Source organism: Anastrepha ludens, chromosome 3 (genome assembly GCF_028408465.1).
Source record: "Anastrepha ludens isolate Willacy chromosome 3, idAnaLude1.1, whole genome shotgun sequence".
Lineage (NCBI taxonomy): Eukaryota > Metazoa > Arthropoda > Insecta > Diptera > Tephritidae > Anastrepha > Anastrepha ludens.
In genome coordinates, this window is record NC_071499.1 from 85,720,427 (window position 1) to 85,742,293 (window position 21,867).

General features: G+C 37.2%; 4 protein-coding genes across 6 annotated transcripts in view; 2 read left to right on the forward strand and 2 right to left on the reverse strand.

Moving 5' to 3' along the window:
• The window catches only part of LOC128858349 (protein kinase 4), a 124,300-nt gene extending 116,103 nt beyond the window's left edge, over positions 1–8,197 (forward strand). For both annotated transcript variants that reach the window (XM_054094535.1, XM_054094537.1), the window contains exon 8: positions 6,923–8,197. In XM_054094535.1, coding sequence (XP_053950510.1) covers positions 6,923–7,666 — 744 coding nt within the window. In that variant the 3' untranslated portion in view covers positions 7,667–8,197. The remainder of the gene's footprint in view (positions 1–6,922) is intronic.
• A 155-nt stretch (positions 8,198–8,352) lies between these two features.
• On the reverse strand, positions 8,353–9,067 carry LOC128858350 (uncharacterized). The gene is made up of 3 exons (XM_054094538.1): positions 8,909–9,067; positions 8,595–8,836; positions 8,353–8,541 (listed from the first exon to the last, which is right to left on the reverse strand). Exons 1-3 carry the CDS (start codon positions 9,027–9,029, stop codon positions 8,353–8,355), a joined length of 552 nt encoding a protein of 183 aa, XP_053950513.1. The 5' UTR covers positions 9,030–9,067.
• A 9,075-nt stretch (positions 9,068–18,142) lies between these two features.
• Positions 18,143–19,536, forward strand: LOC128858352 (uncharacterized). 2 transcript variants are annotated; one of them, XM_054094540.1, is made up of 4 exons: positions 18,143–18,262; positions 18,509–18,760; positions 18,844–19,007; positions 19,063–19,536. In XM_054094540.1, exons 2-4 carry the CDS (start codon positions 18,512–18,514, stop codon positions 19,454–19,456), a joined length of 807 nt encoding a protein of 268 aa, XP_053950515.1. In that variant the 5' UTR covers positions 18,143–18,262; positions 18,509–18,511; the 3' UTR covers positions 19,457–19,536. The 2 variants fall into 2 exon arrangements, with proteins under 2 accessions (XP_053950515.1, XP_053950516.1); XM_054094541.1 differs by lacking the exon at positions 18,143–18,262 and adding an exon at positions 18,349–18,368.
• Positions 19,467–21,792, reverse strand: LOC128858351 (transcription initiation factor TFIID subunit 5). The gene has a single exon (XM_054094539.1). It carries the CDS (start codon positions 21,626–21,628, stop codon positions 19,574–19,576), a length of 2,055 nt encoding a protein of 684 aa, XP_053950514.1. The 5' UTR covers positions 21,629–21,792; the 3' UTR covers positions 19,467–19,573.
• Between the last annotated feature and the right edge of the window lie 75 nt (positions 21,793–21,867).

Below are 21,867 nucleotides of genomic sequence, written 5' to 3' on the forward strand. Positions count from 1 at the left end.
TGGGCCACCAAGCTTTTTTGGCAGCTATTAATTTTGAAATAGATTAAACACTTTAATTTTCAAACCACTTTATAATTTTATTTTTCACAGAGTTTACGCGTTCGTGTGTTTGTTACAAATGTTTAAGTTCACCGGCCTCAGCTGATGTCGAGCTTCAAGTCTCGAAATATTTGCTTAGCACAGCTTATATATAATGTATGTACATAAGAATGCGTTGATACGAACGTTAGGAAAATGACAAATATAGGATAATGTGTATTAATATAATTCAAGGACAAGTACAAGGATTAGGGTGACCAGGTGTTACGAGTTAAAAATATTACAATCTTATAAGTTAGACTACAATACTAAATTATTAAATAAAACTATACAATTAACTCTATACTTAAATTAGGTCATGTAAATTAGGTGCTGCTCCCAACATCCTCCCCTCCGTTGAAAGTTCAGGGCTTTCAACTGATTCCTTAGTCGGAAGGAGGCACAATTTAGTAACAGCTCGACGTGTAAGGCCAGTGGATGTACGTAGAACAGCTACTCGTGCAACACCGTCCTCACCAGTAATAACTTCGATGACGCGCGCAAGAGGCCACTTAAGAGGCGCTTTAATGCATACAATATCGTTGATTTGCACATTGGGATGAGGGGTGCGCCATTTTGCTCTTTGTTGAAAAAGAGTGAGGTATTCTTCGCTCCACCGTTTCCAAAATAGTTGTTAGAAGTATGTGACACGCTGCCAGTGACCAAGTGGATTGTAATTCAAATGCGTGATGTTAGGCTCAGGAGCAGCTGTAAGCGGGCCGCCAATAAGAAAATGACCTGGAGTTAAAACATCAAGGTCTTCTGGATTTTCTGAAAGATGTACAAGAGGTTAACTATAGCAGAGATTTGGCATACCAATGTACGCAGTTCATCGAAACCAATAATTGCAGAGCCAAGAGTGCGGTATAGGTGCTGTTTAGCCATTTTTACTGCGGCTTCGCACAAGTCGCCGAAATGTGGTGAACGAGGTGGTATGAATCGCAAGTCAAAACCATTGTTGAGGTAGTGAACGTGAACCTTACTGCGGTGCTCTTGGCTTAGGAGTAGGCGTTTTAGGTCTCTCAACTCGTTCTTAGCGCCTACGAAATTGGTTGCGTTGTCTGACCAAATACAGCTTGGCATGGCGCGTGTTGTCGTAAATAGCTTGAGAGCTTCCAAAAAAGCACCTGTTGGAAGGTCCTTCACTAGCTCTCTCCATACGGCCTTGGTTGCGAAACAGATGAAGACGCTGATATAACATTTCTTCTTAGGCAAATCAGCCATGATGTGCTCAAAAGGTTTTCGAGCTATTGTTGATAGTGCAGACCGTTTAGAATTTCTGGTGCCTCTAAGGTGTCGCGCGTCATCGAATTTAAGGAAGGTATCCCTTTCTGCATCAGAAATGTGATAAAGGTCCCGCCACAAAATGCACTGGAAAATGTTGTCGGCTGCAGATACGCGAACGCAACGATACATCTTACAAATGTCTCCAATAAGTGCAACGGGAAACGTACGAAAGCGAATAAGAATATCAAAAAGTTTGGGTTGTATGGTCGGCCTCGCCATTAGAATCTCGTTTAATGAGAGGCCCGAAGTTGTGACAGCAGAACCATCAAAAACGACCCTGAGCTTTGTTGTGGAGCTATCTTCCTTGCGCTCAAGGCTCTCAAATCGTCGCTTTGCTTGTGTGTATGATTCGCCTAATGATTCTGTTCCGAGTTTCCAAGGTAAGCGAACCGAGTACTCGCCTGAAGGTAAACGCGAAACATTTTGCTGAAAATGCGCCTTGCAGTCGAGCTCCTCCCTTGCTGTTTTAGTGATTGGCTCAAAAACGTGATCTACTTCCCAGAAGCGACGTACCAAATCGTCTCGTCGGGTATCAGAGTCGATGTCTCTCGAAGACCTTTGATTGGCCACAAATGACGAAAGCTTAGAAGTCTGTTGACCACCACCTGATATCACCCAACCGAGAAGAGTTTTTTGAAGAACTGGAAATCCGGGCGCCAACTGTATCTGCCCAACGCAGAGAAGTTCGAAAAATAGTCCTGCTCCGATAAGCAAGTCAATACGCTGAGGTATGTTGAAATTGGGATCAGCTAGTTGGATGTTCGAAGGGACGTTCCAGTCCGCGATGCTCACTGAAAAACCAGGCTGATTGTCAGTGATTGTTTGAACAACGACGGAAGTGATGTGCGTTGAGAAATCTGAAGTCCGCGACTTCAGTACGACATTGACCGAATAGCCTTCAGTTGACAGGTTGGCATCCCCGATGCCCGAAACTGCCGCCGAATATTTGGTCCTACGAAGTTGTAATTGATTAGTAAAACGATTTGTAATAAAGTGAAGCTGGGAACCCGAATCCAAAAGCGCCCGACATGGCACGAAGGTACCAGCACGATTTTTGACAAAAATGACTGCAGTGGCTAGAAGCACAGCATCAGATGGAGATCTCGAAGTGAGGGCATGGCCAGGGACAGATGATGTTGCAGCTATGGTGTTTGATTTCAATGTGGGTGGTTGCGTGACTGGGCCTGATATAGAAGTTGAAGCAGAAGATGTGCGGTCAAAATGCAAAAGCGTATGGTGTTTCAATTGACAAGCTCTACAGGGTCCAGATTTGCAATCTCTCATTTGATGGCCACCTTTTAGACAGTTAAGGCAAAGCGAGAGCTTCTTGGCTTCCTTTTGGCGAAGATTTGGAGAAAGAGTGGAAAATTGCTGACAGTGGTAAATTCTATGATCAGGGCACCGACAAAACGCGCAACCACCTACTGAGGCATTCGAAACGACAAATGATTTTCTTTTATTTGTACTTACAGTTTTACCGTTTCTGTCAACTTGATCCGTTTGGGTTTGTATGGCATGCTCCACATTTTCGAGGGTACGACACCGCTTTTCCAAAAATGCAGCTAACTGATCCCACGACGGCAGTTCGTTGCTTGATGAATTTTCTTCCCACTTGGATTGAGTAGCCTTGTCCAACTTCTGGATTAGTAGTTCAACTATAATGCAGTCAGCGATTTGTTCTTGTGATCCAAGCGACTGCAACGCGCGTATGTGTGATGTAACCTTGTCCGTCAACTCCCGCAACTTGCTTGCGCATGCATCTGCCCTGTCCAGCCCAAAGATCTGTCTGATGTGTGCCTGAAATATAATTCGCTTGTTATCAAAACGTTTTTTGAGTAAATCTAATGCATTTTTATAATTCGTTTCATTTATCTCCAGAGATTGGATAGTATCCAAAGCAGCACCACTCAAGCAGGAACGCAGGTATTGCAGCTTATCGCTTTGCGTCAGGTCGCCATCCTTGTCAATGACGGAGGTGAACATCGAGAAAAAGTTGCTCCACTCGGTATACGCGCCACTAAATTTAGGTAGCATTAGCAAAGGCAAGCGAGAACGATTGGCATTCACGATGATCGACTGCGAGTCACCAGTGTTCGCTCTGAATGTCGAGCAGTGCTGACCTGTGCTACGTCTCCCAATCTCTCGTTGCAGGTTCGCCTTAAGTTTCACCAATGTAGCATCGAATTTGCAGGGCAGGTCACTGGCAATAGACTCAAAGTCCATTTCCTCCAAACTGGTGTGAGCGGCGGTGAATGTTGCTTTCAAATCTCCCACTGATTCCATGATTGCTGCCAACCCGTACTCATCCATGCCTTGTAGCATTTCGGTGTTCATCTCCGCTGCTGTATGCTCAAGTCGATTAAAGACTGACATTGTTTTCAGCTTTAAATACGACACGCGATCTGAAGACGGTTGCCCACTCGATGGTTCAGTATGTGGTGAATCGCTTCTAATGAAGGTACCATTACCTGGACTGAGCGACATCTTCAACGATTGACTTTTAAAATTGACAGACCGGTTATATCGATAGCAAACGAATTTATAGACACGGTTCTATGTACACGGAAACCGTTGAAAAAGTTAGTAAATAGAAAACGGTGCAAGTTAATTTTTAGCCGTAAATATAGGTTGCGGTTTTAACTGCTTTGTTTTACAAGTCCCGCACAAAGTTAACAAACGGTTTTATTTATTGGGTAGGTATTAGAAACGACTACGCGACAATAATTAACTACCGTAACAATATTTTCGAAGGGTTAACAAAATTATTATATCGAATAATAATTTCTATTTTACACAAATAGAACACACGAATATCACGTCGGGGTCACCAAAAATGTTGGGCCACCAAGCTTTTTTGGCAGCTATTAATTTTGAAATAGATTAAACACTTTAATTTTCAAACCACTTTATAATTTTATTTTTCACAGAGTTTACGCGTTCGTGTGTTTGTTACAAATGTTTAAGTTCACCGGCCTCAGCTGATGTCGAGCTTCAAGTCTCGAAATATTTGCTTAGCACAGCTTATATATAATGTATGTACATAAGAATGCGTTGATACGAACGTTAGGAAAATGACAAATATAGGATAATGTGTATTAATATAATTCAAGGACAAGTACAAGGATTAGGGTGACCAGGTGTTACGAGTTAAAAATATTACAATCTTATAAGTTAGACTACAATACTAAATTATTAAATAAAACTATACAATTAACTCTATACTTAAATTAGGTCATGTAAATTAGGTGCTGCTCCCAACAGAAATATTGAAAAAATTACAAATATTTTATTATGTTTTGGTTTTGCAAGTCTTGGTTTGATTTACATATAAAAAAATGTCATACAATCGCTTTCCTGCTGCTTAAAAAGTAGGTATACATACTTTACTTTAAAAATAAAAAAGATATCGAAAACAAAATCTTCGTACCTAAATAACTCCAAGTACAAGTTTACAATAAAAAATATGACATTCATAATACTTCAGTAAATATTAATCATCATATTTACTTCGTATAAATTAAAGATAGTTTCTTTTAAAATTGGAGAGGCTTGAAAATTACTTTAGAGTTATGCTGTAGTGGACTTTTTTCTTAGAACATTAGGTAGATGGTATCTTCTAGGAGATTTGTCCAAAAAATTGGTCCGCCCTAATTTATGTATGGTAAATTATATATAGTATATAAATATAAAGAGTGCTTGAGAATTTAAAATGATAATACAAAACAGAAATATTGGTAGATTTTGGTTTCTGGTAGATGATTTCATGGCATTTATTTTTTAAATATGATATCCGGCATATGTTCGCCACCACTACGAGTTCAAGGTCAATTCGATCAGTCTGATTTTTGACTACTTTTAAATAAATCTGAATAAACGAGCCTAATCAGCAAAAATGCGAAGCAAACGATAGTAATTGGGCTACAGTTCTTGCACGAGCTGTATTTTGTTGGCACGTAAGCCAAAATTCACCTAGTCGAAGGGCAAAGGCCAACAAGTTGAGAACGACGACGAATCGATACTTTGGCGCCTTCTTCAACACTTAGCTCTATGAAGTACACTAACAGATTTTTATTTGTTTTTCAAAGTACATTTTCACAATTTGAAAAAGTTGCTCTGGTGTTAAACGATGACAAAACCTTACTGAACAGAAGTGTTAACACATTTGGCCATTCTCAGCTATCTAACCATAGTTATCCAATTGGATAATTTTCATGCAGCTAAAAAAACACCCGGTATATGCAATGTACTTTCTCTTAAGCGGACACCTAAGGGGTGAAAAATTTGTCCTCTTATGGGAGGCGTCGATCCGCTTAAGCGTAAAAAAGTAAAAATAATCTGTGACTGCTCTTTAATATTCAATCAGTTTTATTTCCAAAATCAGAACAGATATACATCTTCTTAAGTGGCGCAATAACCGCTTACACAATTTTGGCCGAGTTTAACAAAGCGCGCCAGTTGTTTCTTTCTCGTGCTAACCGGCGCCAGTTGGACGCACCAAGTGAAGCCCAGTTCTTCTCTACCTGATCTTTCCGACGCAGAGGAAGTCTTCCTCTTCTTCTGCTACCACCAGCAGGTACCGCATCGAATACTTCCAGAGCCGGAGCGTTTGTATCCGGGCATGATGAGAGCCCGTACTAAAGAACAGATATACATACAGATAAATATTTGACAAAATGAACAGAACTTTCATTACGATGAAGAAACACGCGAAATGTAAAAAACAATTGGTCATTTAAAAAATTCAGAAATTTTACAATCGCGAGTTTTCCCTTTAATTTCAATATCTTGGAGGTGTTGGAGTAAGATCGGTAGGCAATTCAAGGCCTTTGAGGTCATTGTGATATATAAAAAATAGTGTTTAGTTCTCTCGTTCATTTTCTAGTTCATCTTCAGAAGAGTTGGCCAGCGAGAGTTGCCACTTCAGCATTGATATTTTTTGCTTTTTCATCATTTATGAAGACTTGATTACCAAATTTAAGACAGTTTCGATGTCAACTTGAATTTGTTTCTGAGCTATATTATTAACGTTGGTGAGCTGAGTAACTGCCAATAGTAAATAAGAGCTCATCCTCTGCTGTATATCCGTCAGCTTTCCCTAAAAAATTGTTCACTGTCTCTGGACTCACTTGCGCCCACGCTTTATGAATGAAATAAAAAACATCTAACAAATTTATTGACTTTAACAACTCCAAGGTTTGTAAGCTGTCCGTTTATGAGAGAATTAAATTATCTGTGGTGAGGAAAAAAGTGTCCGCGTCCTGTTATAGAAGGGTTGTCCGCTCAAAAGAGAAATATTTTAAAAATCCCTAAGGATTTCTGCGGTACTGAAAAAAGTGTCCGCTTATGGGAGGGGTCCGCTTAAGAGGGGTGTCCATTGGGAGAGAGTACACTGTATATAATTGCCGCGTCCTTTCTAGGTGTTTGGCCGAGCTTATCCTCCAATTTGTGGTGTGCGTCTTGACTAATTATATACTAAAATTAACTTAACAATTTTATAAGCTTTTGGCCTAGTCAATGTATTTATTAACACTTCTCCTCTATGTCCTCTCTTTTGCAGCCACCACAATTCGCCAGCTCACCGCCGCGTACACAACCACAATACACCAGCACTAACAACAAGTTTTCCCAACAGTCACAATTGCAACAGAAACCAATCAACAATTACAACAACAGCTCCGTGTCACCACTTAAACCACCGACAGAACAACCGCCCAAGCCGCCAGCCACCCCTGTACCCGATTATGATAATGTGGAAATACGTACAAAAGCAACAACCATTAGCAGCAGCGTCAGACCTTCTTATGCTTACGCCAGTACCAATATAGTCACAAATGGACGTGATGCGACCAATGACAACTCCGGCAATAGACGCACACTGCGAGCGGGAACCATAACAATCGGGGAATACGAACAACCGCAACAACGGCGAGAACCGGCTAAATTTGATTTTGTGGGAACATCAAAACGTAGTAGTAACGGTGCGATAGACGTGTGCGCAGATAATCTGCAAGCGGAACTACAGAGTACGTTGACGCGTTCAAAACTGAAGAAATCGGCGGAGCCACTGGAGCATCAAAGTAACTGTCCGCTACGCAATAGCTACGACAACTATGAGAATGTGGCAAGGAAGCTGCATAGTGTGAGCATAAACGAGGTAGCCGCAACGGTGCCAGCAGTGAGAATCAGCAATGGCATGCCGAATGGAGCCACGAATGGCATTCTTAAGAATGGCAATCGACACAGTGGCGGCGTAAATGGTGGTCCGAAGAACTCAGATAAGACTATCACTTTTGGTAACTGAAATTGTAATGGAATTTGTAAGCAGCGACTGGACAGCTGAGCTATGAATGACAGATATGTGAATGTATGAAGTCCGAGTGGAGGGGAGGTTTGATTATGATGGTTCAAAATGTAAAATAAAGCACAAATGCATAGCAAGTTCTTAAGATTTCTAGCCATATTGTTAAATTATCTAAATACATAAACTTACAAAAATAGTTGTAATAAAATCTAAGGGTATCTTATATGGTTTACTGCTAGATTTAAGCGCAAAAAAGCTCAAAGTGCTTTTTGAAAAATATTATAAAATCGTTATTTTCCATTTTGGTTTCATAAATTTTATTGGGCTTATGCTTTTTGTATATCGGTTTTAGAAATTTTTAAAAGCTGTAAAATAAGTGGTCGAATTTTTCTTTTCAATAACAAAAAGTGTATGTAAAGTTTTTTCTGTGCAGTGCAATAATTATTTAAGAGGTTTCGATGAACTCGACATAAAATGGCTTAATTTATCTATTATCTATACACACATTATATCTATATTTCTTATTTGTATTATAAAATATATTTCTGTAACAAAAATTATATACATAAGTAATTGTTATCACATTTATAACTTTGTAATAAAATTATATACATACATACACACATGTTCGTATTTTATCTTACACCTGTTTTGCGTAGCCCTTGTGAACGTTTCAAAAACTCCTCTCACTGGTAGCTATAGCTCGCGCAAAAACTAGTCACTGAACGTGGCTCAGAATGGACTAGCGCTTGTACCTCCTCATCCTCAATCAACACATCTGTGCTTGAAAATGGACTACAGCCAGATATGTTAAAGAGCAAAGGCTGCGATAATCGTATTGTGGCGATTCGTTCACGCCAAGTATTCCAGAATAACTGCAAATATCACTCATTACACACCCTCTATCTACCCACCCACCGCTACTCACATTCTTATACAAGTGCCCACCAAATTCAAAAAACATCGGCTTGTCCTCATCACCCACAATGCACAGGCGCATAATGTAACGTCCCTGTTTGCGAAAGAATTTCACTAGTAAAAACTGCAGTGGCAACAAGCTGACCAATTCAAATGTTTCGATTTCCGGATCCATATTTTGCCAGCCATAATAATCCCGATCCGTCAAATCGAAATCGTCACATCCAAAGATGATTTTTGAAGGTGTGAGACCTTTGAAATAAAAGTTATTGTCGACAACATTTTTATGTTCACATTTCAAGCTTACGTTTTTCGCTTACTCACCTATGTGGTACTGCCTTATACCCTGCCCATCTTCGGTCACCTGCGTGAATGGATTCTCCACAATGACAGGCTCGTAGATTTCACGAAATTCTTCAAGCAGCAATTTTTGTATACGAAACATTTTGGGATAGTTTTTGTTTGTCTATACTTTGTTTTTGACTTTTTGTTTATCGAAAATGACTAAAGCAGATTTTTTTTCTGCTTCAAAATGCTCATCCATAGTGTAATGCGTTTTGAGTTTTATCGAATAATTGATTTTTAAGCGATTTCGACAACTAATATTTATCAAAGTGTGTTAAATACAGACAGCGTCGTCATTCGGCAGACGACAAAGATGCGTCTGGATGTTGGTTTAAAATAAAGCATGTAAAAATTTAGACTATTTCAGGATTGACTATTTTAATTCAAAAAACAGCTCTTCACAATTATTTGTATTATCAAAAATTACATAATTTATATATCCACCATGAGCACGTCTACAGGCAAAATCCGCCTGTTTGGCTTTCGATTCATGAATGCCTAATTTGGAGAACGTCGAGTTATCGACGTTGAAGGTTGTTCAGCATCACCTTGCGCTACAGCAGCAATATTCTTAACCGAACGTCCAGTTTTTGATCTGCGAGTCCTTTTTCTATTCCTGAAAGAATCTGTTCCTTGAAATTTTTTTCGCTAGCCTTCGAATCGTCCACACATTCGGACGATTATTTCCACACAAAAAAAATTTCGAATTTTGAGATATAGTCCGGGAGCCAGGGGTCATTTTAACCTCATCATTTCATGCCGACTGATTTAAATACTGAAGGCAGACGCCATCCAATGGATGACGAAACCAACCGGCACTTCTATAGCACGAAACATAACACGGCACTTCTATAGCACGGACTCACTCTAACAAGGTTCGAGAATTGGGCAAAACCCTAATAAAAATGAAATGTAATAAAGCTACTTTAGCTAATTTGAAATTTGGGAAATCCTCGTACAACAGCTCAATTAACGCGATAAAGCTTTTAAGTGCGAAAGATGCCTCATTTGACATTTTTCAGTCGAGCGCGTACGCGTACACTTTAAGTCTTTAATTGCGTCATTCTTTTAGCTACGTAGATTAATCATTTTCGGGTAAGTAGTACTCAGTACGGCGGCCGCCGTAGCCGAATAGCTTGGTGCGTGACTACCATTCGAAATTCACAGAGAGAACGTTGGTTCGAATCTCGGTGAAACACCAAAATTAGGAAAAACATTTTTCTAATAGCGGTCGCCCCTCGGCAGGCAATGGCATACCTCCGAGTGTATTTCTGCCATGAAAAAGCTCCTCATAAAAATATCGGAGTCGGCTTGGAATTGTAGGTCCCTCCATTTGTGGAACAACATCAAAACGCACACCACAAATAGGAGGAGGAGCTCCGCCAAACACCCAAAAAGGGTGTACGCACCAATTATAAATATATTTATATAGAACTCAACCTTTTTTAAAGAAATAATAATAATTATGTTTTTGTTTTCATGAATTAATATGTAGCCCTAAGCTAAGTGTGGCGAAAATAAAACATTTCTTTTAAAAGTGATTTCATCTTCATGGAAACAAAATTACAAATTTAAGATCGACTCAAAAATGGCGAAAAGATAGCATATGTATGTCGCCAAATCATTAGATTTAAATGAAGTGACAATACGGACTATAAGGAAAAACTAATGGCAAATTAGGGATTCCGTTGCTGAAGGCAGCTCTATCTCCTCAAACATGACATCTCGTCCTAGTGCAGCAATAATTGAGCAGGTGGAACAAGATTTAAAAAAAACGGATTCCACTGAGTAGCAATATTATTAAACACGAAGCCTTGAAAAACTACGACTACTTCAAGGAAAATGGAGAAACTGCTACTAATCCAGATTTTGTAGCCAGCAAAGGGTGGTTTAATCGTATGAGAAAACGCTTATCAATACAAAACCTAAAAATAGAAGGTGAACGTGCATCAGCCGATGAAGAAGCCGCTGAAATTTATCCAATGAAATTGGAATTGCCCAAGAGGACATACATATACAATATTTCTAAAGACGAGAAAGTTGGGCCAGGTTTCAAACTATCAAAAGATCGTGTAACATTACCTGTGTGCAGTAATGCTTCAGGCGATCACAGGTAAAACCTATGTTGGTTTATAAATCTCTCAGTCCTCGTGCATTTAAAACCCTAACTACGACTAATTTACCGGTATACTGGGCAGTAAATAAAAAAGCTTGGATGACTACTGAGTTATTTAAGAAATGGTTTTTAAATTGTTTTGCACCAAGTGTGGAAAACTACTGGAAATATATTAGAAAATTTAGATTTTAAAATTCTACTTTTATTGGATAATGCACCCTGTCATCCTCAAGATTTAAATAACCCAAATGTCAAAATAATTTTTTACCTCCAAATGCAACCGCTTTACTTCAACCGTTAGATCAAGGAATTAATTATAGCTACATTTAAAACCAACGGAATAAGGAGATCATTACAATGGATTTTGAACAAATCGATGGTGAATCTATGGCCGTCAAGGAGGAGTGGAAACTCTTCACAATTTTGGACTGCATTAATCTAATAAAGTCATCTATCAGAAAAATAAAACCTGCTACATTAAGGGGGCAGATACCAGTAAAATTTCGAAAAAAAAAACTTTTTTTTTCTGTCCCCTTAAACAGTTTTTGGAAAAAACTATGGTCGGAGTCAGTTGAAAGTGAAAATTTGATCAAGATAGCAAAAAACAGAATGGATGCAATAATGGGAGCTGCTAAGTCTCTAGAAGGCGAAGGTTTTGACGATATGACTGCACAAGATATTCAAGAATTACTGGTGAAAGAAGAAATTGGTGAAGCAGGTTTGGTAGAAGTGATATCAGGAAGCTATGATAAGTCAGAGGATGATAGCACAAGTGAAGACGAAGAAGTTAAAAAGTTTACTCTACAAAGCATAAAGAAAGGCCAAGGCTTAGCCAAACAGCTGGTAGAGTCATATTTCTTAAATGAAGATCCTTCAAATGAAAGGAGCACAAAGTTTAAAAGAGAACTTCGTATGTGCTTAGCATCATACAAGGAAATTTACAAAGATCTTTTAATTAAAAGCAAGCAATCTAAAGTAACAGATTTTTTGCAAAAGGTAGAGAGAGCATGGATCTTAAGATAATACAGAAAAATGCTCTGAAGATGAAGATATCTTGCCACAAAGAAAACGCCCACGGTTAATAGTGCTTAGTGATGACGAAGAAAATATTGTTTAATTCATATTAATATGTATTACTTAGTTCGGTAATCGGTAAACCGAAAATAACATAATTTTACAAAAACAAAATACCTACTATATAGGGGGGAAAATTATTACAGTGGTGCTTGGTACTCGGTAGCTCGGTGTGAAGTCCCCATACAACATACATATGTATATGTATTCATAAACCGTGGAGATTTAAATTTCGGAGTTTTGGGTTTGAGGATTTTAATTTTGTGGATTCTGTGTTTTTAAGTTGGGCATTTTGTGTGGTGCGATAGCATTTCTGGGTATTTTCAACCTCCCCATAATTTTACAAATATTTTATTTAATTTTTCGAACTTGTGATTCTTTTCTGGGAAAAAACACGGAACCGATTTTAGCTCTTAAAATATAAAATTAAAAATTTTATGTGAATACAAAAACAAAAAGTAATACAAAAATGCCAGGCAAATCGTGATACGTGCAGTTCCCAGTGAAGTTTTTCTAAGAAAATGCTTGAATTCACTTCAAGAAGGCGGGTTAGAATATTTGGCAAGATTCATTATAAACAAACTTCGTGAAAGACTGAAATTTCAAAAATTGTATTTTTGGAAAAAAATTTTCATTTTGTCAATGTGGGAAGTTATAAACAATCTTCCAACTTTAAGTGAATATCTATCCTCGAAAAGTCAAAATATACCTTTAGTGGAAGGAATCAAAACATTTTTTAATGTGGAACTCATTTTCATATTAAGTTTTTGAGCAAGAATCTTAAATCCCAGCGTGTACTTACATGTACGTAGAAAACTATTACTAAAAAAAAAAATTATGACTTAAAAGCTTATGTAGTTTTTTATAATGTCTCCCAATGCTTCCAAAGTGCTTGCCAGGCACTTCAAAAATACATTCACAAATCAAAATATAATAATAATAATAATTCACAAATATAATAAAATTGGGATGTAAAAAAAGCTTTTGACATATTTGCTTTGACTTAAGAAGTATGTATTCAATAATTAATATTAACTTTTATATTTATATGTACATATAAAAATGTAATTGTGATAATATTAAACAGTCAATTTTTTTAACTTTATTAGACATAACGCACAGTACTTTGAGCCCTTAAGAAGAGTTCGCAAAAATAGAGATTTGTGTGGATTTTGATAATTTTTTATACATATACATATGTATGAGTAAATAATATAACAAATTTTTAATAAAAATTAAATTAAAGCTGCAATTCCTGGTTTTTGGCACTTTTTCATATTTTTTGATCAATTTATTGTAAGTCGGTATTTTGGTAGTACTAAAGCTATTTTATATAATAATGTATTTCATTTATTTTTCGTTACAACTATCAAATGGTTCTTCTAATTAATATAAATTGAAAGCTTTTACAAAATTTAGGTTTCCTACAAAAATAACACTAAAGTAAGCGGAACTGTATCACAACACAAATACAAAGGCACGAATTTTTTTACTCACTTTCACTACAATTTATTATGCTAAAATTTTCACTCCCACTTTTTGAAATCATCAGCGAAATCGTGATTATTCGTTTTGATAGCAAAATAGGAACTGAAAATTGTAATTTTCATAAAATAAATTTTAACATAACTATTTCGTACAACTAACTTAAACCAAATTTTCACATGCAAATTAACTTGTCTTGATGCGAAATATAGCGATTTTAAAGGAAAATAGCCTTTGGTTGTATACGGTGAGTGCATTATTAAAAAAAAAAACGGGTTCGCGGAGGTTAACTTTTTTTACTTTTTTCAAAGAAGACGATTTTTTATTCATACTAAAATAATAAAAAAACATGATTTTATACAATTTTCAGATAATTTCAATAAACCTTCAGCCCTTTACATTTAAAAAAAAAACAGTTTTATACAATATTTTCAAAGACAGATATATCATTTATATAATAAAACGCCAACGGACACTTGAAAAATATTGCCGTAATAAATGAAAATGTTAAGAGCATTTTTTTTAATTTTGAAATTAATAAATTATTCAAGACAATACTACTGTGTCTCGCAGTATTCTAGTCAAATTTACTTTTAGCAGAATTGAAAAACGACACCAGATTTAAAGCCTATTTTATTAAACAAAACTAAAGCCCAAGTTAAATAATTGCATACCCCCAGGCGTTTTTCGCATTGCAATCATTTTGCATATCCGCTTTATGCACTCATACATGCATATTCCGCTAAGCGTGTGGTTTAATTATATTCAAAGTGAGATGGGTGATAAGGGTGAGAGCATATGCGAGAAACGACCGTAGACAACGTGTCTTCGCAGCGTTTTAGTTATTATTGTGAATGAAGTAAAGTAAAAAATACTATACATATCATCAAGGCCCGTGTGAATTTTTCCTTTTCTAAAAACTAAAGTTTCAATTACGTTTATCCATTGCATTCCTTTGGATTCTATTCATCAAATAACATCTGCAGAATAGTATTTTTGATGATTAAATAAAAGTGTTGAGTTTAATTGTAAGCAAAATGAAGAATTTTTTTCTAATAGCGGTAGCTCTCGGCAGGGAATGGCAAACTTCCGAGTGCATTTCTGCCCTGAAAAAGCTCTTCATAAAAAATATCTGCCGTTCGGAGTCCGCTTAAAACTGTAAGTCCCTCCATTTGTAGAACAACATCAAGACGCACGCCACAAAAAGGAGGAGGGACTTGGCCAAACACCCAAAACGTGTGAAAGCGTATATATATGTATATGTATATATGTACACGTTCATAAATGCTCATATGTAGACGCTTACATATACAAGGTGGCGACAAAGTAATCATTCTTTTTTAACATTTTCTTTACTAAATAAAAAAAATGATTTTGAGGAATGGAAACTTCTATCTTGACCTGCACGCTCCATTGGTGATCAGTTTGACACTAGTTCAATAGTGTCAAATATAATTGACGTACAACACGATTTGCAAAAATTATGAATCTTCCGAAAGGGCGATTAATTTTGCGCCACCTTGTACATACTCTTATAAGTACTCGTGGTCACATAATTAAGTTACTTCTTCTGTTTACAGGGAGCGGTCTTAAATTCTGATTTTCAATATTCTGAAAAAAAATTTAGAAACTCTGAAAAAAATTTTAGATAAATTCTAAACCCCTAATTTCCTTTGGGACATAACGATGTATTTTTAAAGTATCGTACAGAAAACAATACATGTCTTGTTTTCAATGTTACTATTATTATTATTCAATGTTATTATTAATAATTTGAATTTACTAAAAACTCAAAAGAAGTGAAAACGATTGGAAAATCTACTATAATGAGTCGATGTTCAAAGATATATATATGTACATGATATTTTCACTTGCAACTGCAGAATGTAACATGTTGCAACTATTTACTATGAAAATAGTAAACGAAATACAAACAGTAAATGAAAATAATATAAATAAATATCCAATGATCCTAATAAACCACAAAAATTAACTTCGAACTTATGTACAGCCAAGGCAGCTTGGAATTAGGGGATGTTACTACTCTTTTACATTTCACAGTTTTGTTGTTTTACAACCGATTTTCATGGTTTGTGCATACATATTTTGAAAGCTCAATGCTTTTCCAATAACCTACTGAAACTTCAGGCCAGTGGAGGCGAAACTGAGCGAGTTATAGCAATTTTACTGAAAGTTATAGTTAAAGTCATATATAGCCAAGGCAGCTTGGAATTAGGGGTGTTCCGACTCATTTGAAATTTGACAATCTTGTTGTTGTGCAACTGATTTTCATAACTTTTACATATGTATTAAGAAAGGCTGACGCTCTTGCAAGTATGTGTCAAAATTTCAGGCGAATCAGAGAAAAACTGAAGGAGTTATAAAACCTTGACTGCAAGAATTCAGCCAGAACAGCTAAGAACGAAAACAAATCTAGCAAAGTGAGGCTCTAGGCTCAGTTGATCGAGTTTTTGTTAACAACTGAGTTTTGAATTTTTTTCATTAGCACGAGAAAGAATCGACTGGCGCGCTTTGTTAAACTCGGCCAAAATCGCGTAAACGGTAAGCGCCAATTAAGAAGTGGCTTAAAGCTCATTTGACCGAATTTTTAAGCCGATTTTTATGGTTTTCACATGCTTAAAAATGTTAAGGCTTTCGTAATTTTGAGCCAAAATTTCAAGCAAATCAGAATATAGAAGTTCGACTGTATGAATTTAGCAAGGACAGCTTGATACTACTAGTTGTTAATTAATTTGTTATCTGTTTATTCGGCAAAGCGAATTGTGTACTGATAGTGGCGCCTTCTCAAAACAATTATTTTATTTTTGGCGATTTTGAATTGTCGGCGTCAGGTCCCTTGCCGATACAAGACAAACAAAAAGAGGAGAAATTACATGTTTTTGAAAATTCAGTGAATGGCTTGGTTATATTGTGATTTGTGATATTAAAACTAAACAAACTAATGCAAACGAAGTGCCGCGTGTTAAATTGTTGAAGCACAAATGAATATAAAGCCTCCAAATGTCCAAATGTCTTGAGTCAAGGCGCATTCACGTTTTTGTAGCAATATATAATATTTATGTATATATAAAGGGTTTTCCAATAACAGAGGTTGTTTTGAATAGCCCGCTATTTCGGTAGATGTCACTTTTGAAGCTATCCTTTTTTTATATTTGAAGAGTAGAAACTACGCCATTAATAAAAATGGAACGATACACGCTTAAGCAACGCTTTGAAATTATTAAAATTCATTATAAAAATGGTGAAAATTTGGCAGAGACGGTTCGTAGAACTCGAGCATTTTTGGGTCATCGCGAAGCACCTTGTCGGACCGCAATAAAGAAATTTGTAAAAAAAAATGCGAGCTGTTGGGACAAGTTAGTGATGTGAAGAATAAAACCCGTACACGTCGCTCAAGAACGGCCGAAAAAATTTCTGTTGTAGCGGAAAGTGTTGAAGAAAACCCAGATTTTTCCATTCCTCATCGTTCTTTGGAATTAGGCTTTCCACAAACGTTATTACGGTAACGTAGAACCGGCTGTCATGGGAATGAACAATATGAAGTATTTGAGTTCAATGTTGATGATGGGGATGGGGTTATTGGGAAACTTTACTGCACACACGCATATGACGTGTTGTTAAGGCCGCCCACGTAGATAAGAGTTCTATGCCGAAATACTGGACTGATGAGGGTTATTTTTTTTTTACAAACAACCTTCCAGTGAACGTCTCTGCATGCGAATTTCGTTCTTATTTGAGGTGTCTGGCAAGATCAACTTCTCGCTTGATTACACAATTTTAACAACAGGTTATTTAAAAATTATAAGTATCCGGAGGATGTGGTTTCCAGTTTTAAGATGGGGATACACCCCTCTATCGACCCTTTACAACTTTTTTTCCAAGGCATGTTACATTATACTAAAGGATTCACAAATACTGTATCGGGATATTTATTATAAGTGAACTATTTATAAATCGTGCTCTGGAATATGAAAATAAACCAAGAATGATAGAGAAGAAGATTGCGCCTTCCGAATTCGCCGTGCCATAAGAGTCCATCAATAAACAAACAAAAGGAAGGGGAATCACTTGTTCGTAAAGAAGAGTAGGCGAAAGCAATGGAAACAATCAAACTTCAGAAGTTACACGCACACACACATACTTTCTAGCATGGCACTTTCCGCATAAAAACACTAAAAACACAAAAACTGCATTTGAAGGCTTTATATTCATTTATGCTTTAACAATTTAACACGCGGCACTTCGTTTGCATTAGTTTGTTTAGTTTTAATATCACAAATCACAATATAACCAAGCCATTCACTGAATTTTCACAAACAAGTAATTTTCCCCCCTTTTGTTTGTTTTGCATTGCGAAGGGAGCTGACGTCAGACTTGTCAAAATCGCGACAAAAACAAAGTAATTGTTTTTAATGACGCCAACTCCACTACTCAATTCGCCTAGAAAATAAATGATAATAATTTAAGGCGTAGGGCTCGCTTATTATTAAAGCAACCCTAAGCTGTCGATAACGTAGTTTTCCGTGTACAAATGTCAAAACAAATATATTTCGCATTGGTTGTTTTTTTATTATTGTATATACAATTTGTATTTTTTTAACCAAATCCAATAAATAAATAAATTTCACTAAATCACGGTATGTAAGCAGCTAAATTGTGAAATACTGGTTTTATCATTCTGAAAATTAGATAAATTACTGTAGGCAACAATAACCTTCGTTTTGTGGGGTCGTAACCAGAGAAGTGATTTGTTGTTGAAACCATGATTTATTTTAATAAAAAAATATGTGTAAAAAAGTCTAATGCATTTTAAGCACTAGTTTTTTCATTTAGCTTTAAGTTGTAATACAAATGTGTGTCAGATTTTCATTTTTCTATTAAAGGATATGCTTTCGGGTTGGTACTGTCGCTCCATGGCGAACCAACAAGCCGCTCAAACCGACGAAACAGATCCCAATGTGGACGATGATTCCGGAACAGATGATGATAGTCAAGAGCAGCAGCGTACACAGTCAGGTTTAGGTATTGGGGGTGGTAGTGGTAATGGAGGAGGGAATAGTTCAGGTGCTGCTAACCCCGTGGATTATAAAACGCAATATCGATATCTTAAGCGCAAGCTTAAATTTTTGATTTATGTAAGTCTATGAGAAGCACATTATACCTTGCACGAGTACATGGTAGATACATTATTTAAACTTCTGTTTGTATAATACTACAGGAAAATGAGTTTTTTCAAGATGCTCTGCGTTCCAACCAGCGTAGATTATTGAAAGTATCCCGCGACCGAGCTTTTCTATTAGATCGTTTGCTGCAATATGAGAAGCCGGAAAATACGTCATCGGAAAGTGATGAGACTGACTCGTCAGATGACGAGGCAAAAAGGTATGTCGAACTAACAAATAAGTGAATTGTATAGAGAAAAATTATTTACTTCAAGGCGAAAACTTGAACAAAATGTTGCTTCAAATGGCGGGGCTGTAGGTGGAGGTTCCACACGAGGACGCAAAAAGAAAGTGCAAGCTCAACCCAATGAAAATTCACAAACCCAAATACCAAAAACTGTAGAGATTCAACAACCCCAGCTAGCCCCGACATCTGACATAGAGCAACCACAACAAATGCAAATGTCCGCTGCAGAAGTGGAACGACACTTGCAGTCACGTCAACAAGTTATGGAGCTAGTACAAGACCGCGCGCCTGCTACTGTGCCAACAGAAATGTTCAGCAATGAGCCTTCCTTAGACAGCGAGTCCAATGATCATATCATAGACGGATCCTCTCCCACTCATGTTGCAGCTGAAGAATGTGTGCAAATGGAGTACACTAATTAAATATTTTATAATGAAAATCGATTTCAGTTTATTACACATTAAAAGGAATCCTTAATATCTAAATTAGATTTACAAGATTACACGAATTTCTTAAAATTAACTTCCACTGCAACGCTTTTAGGATGACTTAAACATTCCAACAGCTAGGAGCAGGTTGCGACGCGTAAAATGCAGCGCCAGGAAGGGTGTTGATTTGGTCGGGAATGTGCGCAGCAAATATGTTTCACTGTCGTTAAGGTCAGGATTATGTGAAGACGCACCGCTTTGCGCTAAATAATCTTCCGTGAGTTTTGAAAAGTCCCACAAAGTCAAAACACAATCCAATCCACCAACAGCAAGTATATTTCCATCTCGACTGAAAGACATCGTGTGTATTGAGCCTGTATGTCGCAACAGTGAAGCAACTAGTTGGCCGTGTGATAAGTCCCATACAAGTACATTGTGATCTGATGAGCCAGATGCTAAATATCGCCCACAAGTGGAGAAAGCCAAGGTATAAATCGGCCCCTTATGACCGCACATTTGTCGCACTAGTTGCCCATTCAAAACATCCCATAATCGAACCGTACGGTCACTCGAACCGCTAGCTATGTAATTAGAATTCGGATGAAACTGAACACAATCAACATCGGAGAGATGACCACAAAATATTCGTAATGGCTGATTTGAGTCCGTAGTCCAAAGTCGCGCGGTTTTATCGTATGAACAAGAAGCGAAATAATAGCCATGCGGTGAGAAACGCACATCCCATACTGGAAAAAGATGACCCTTGTACACCACTATACATGTCCATGTGTGAAATGACCATAGGCGAATGGTAGTATCTTCGGAGCAGGAGAGAAGTAAATTTTTCTCTGGGGCAAAAGCACAACGGTAAACAGGGCCATTGTGACCATAGAAGGTACGGGATGCCTCGCCTGTACGGTCATCCATCATACGAGTATTGATATCTTCAGCGTCTTTGTCGATATCTTTGAGCAACTCGGCGCTTTTCATTTCTCGCAATTTTGCCGGGGTAAGTGACCAAACTTTGATGCTGGAATCTGTAAAACCTACAGCCATCATAGTGGAATCTTCCGATATTTCGGCGCATGTAACTGTGTTATGCGAGTTGAGTATTGTATAAAAACATACGGACGGAAGTGAATCCTTATTAAGCGGTACGCGTTTAGAAGATTCACGTAAGGCTTTCACCTTTTCCATTTTGTCGGCATCTTTCATTTCGGGTAGTGGAATTCGATCGCTGGCAGGTGCATTTGGGTCTGATTTTGACTTTTTCGAAAAAAGTGGATCCTTTTTGGGTTTTTTCTTTTTTGGCTTGTCTGGTGCATCTGGATCATTATCATCCTCTTCCTCTACCATAGCAGGGGCAGGCGTCGTCAAGGTTTGATAATCCACTTCTTTTAAAAGACCATAATAAACGCGAATTTTATTATCCTGTCGCTTGGCCTCACCAAATAAAGATCCATTGCTAATATCGCATTGAGCTTTACTGCGTGCTGTTCCTTCATATGTATCAAAGTGCAAATATTTAGCAACTATATCTGCTATCACTTCTTGTTTCCGATCTTGGATATGTCGTTTAAATAAGGAATGCGAGTCACGAGACATCCGTATCACGAATTTGTCTAATTCCATAGCAGAAACGAAATCATTATTTTCTAAATCAGACCTTTTTGTTATCATAAGTAAATTTTGTAAATCCTCGCGATAATAGTGATCTAAATCTGGTCCATACTTTTCCACAAATTTTCGTGCTTGTTCTACAAAACCACCTTGGATGAGTTTTAAGTAGATTTGCACTACTATAGGATACAGAACCATGGATAGTTCATGTTTGTAAATGTCTAAAGATTCTTCGACGAAATTGCGTAGATCCGCATAAGCCGTTTCATATATTTCTGGATCATTGCCGGAACCACCAATGCCACTAGCAGCCAAACCATTTTGATGATCGTGCCCATCACCGAGAGCTGAGGTCAGAAGAGTATTTATTTCAATACCATTTACCTCTTCTAGTTCTTGATTAGTGATATTAGCTTCGCGACAAAGTAGCTCCTCTGTTTGCTTGAGGTTGTACTTCTTTATTAACTTCAGAAGAGCCAACAGGTCACGCTTCTCTTGAGGTGGGGCAACACCACCATTCGTAATGGTGCCGCTATTATTACTCATTTCTTTTTTAATCTGGAATAATCTTTATTTGAGTAATGAAACTTAGTTGTTTTTATGTTACTTAAGCTTATTTTTGGCGGAATTATATTTATTTCCTCCCAAAAAACACAGAATAAAGTCAACAGCTCACCTAGACAGATTACCTATCACTGGTTAAACAAGCAGATGCATGTTGCAAACGAACTATCTTGCCGACACTATATAATTCTAGTGGTTACCATGTTTAAACAATATGTACG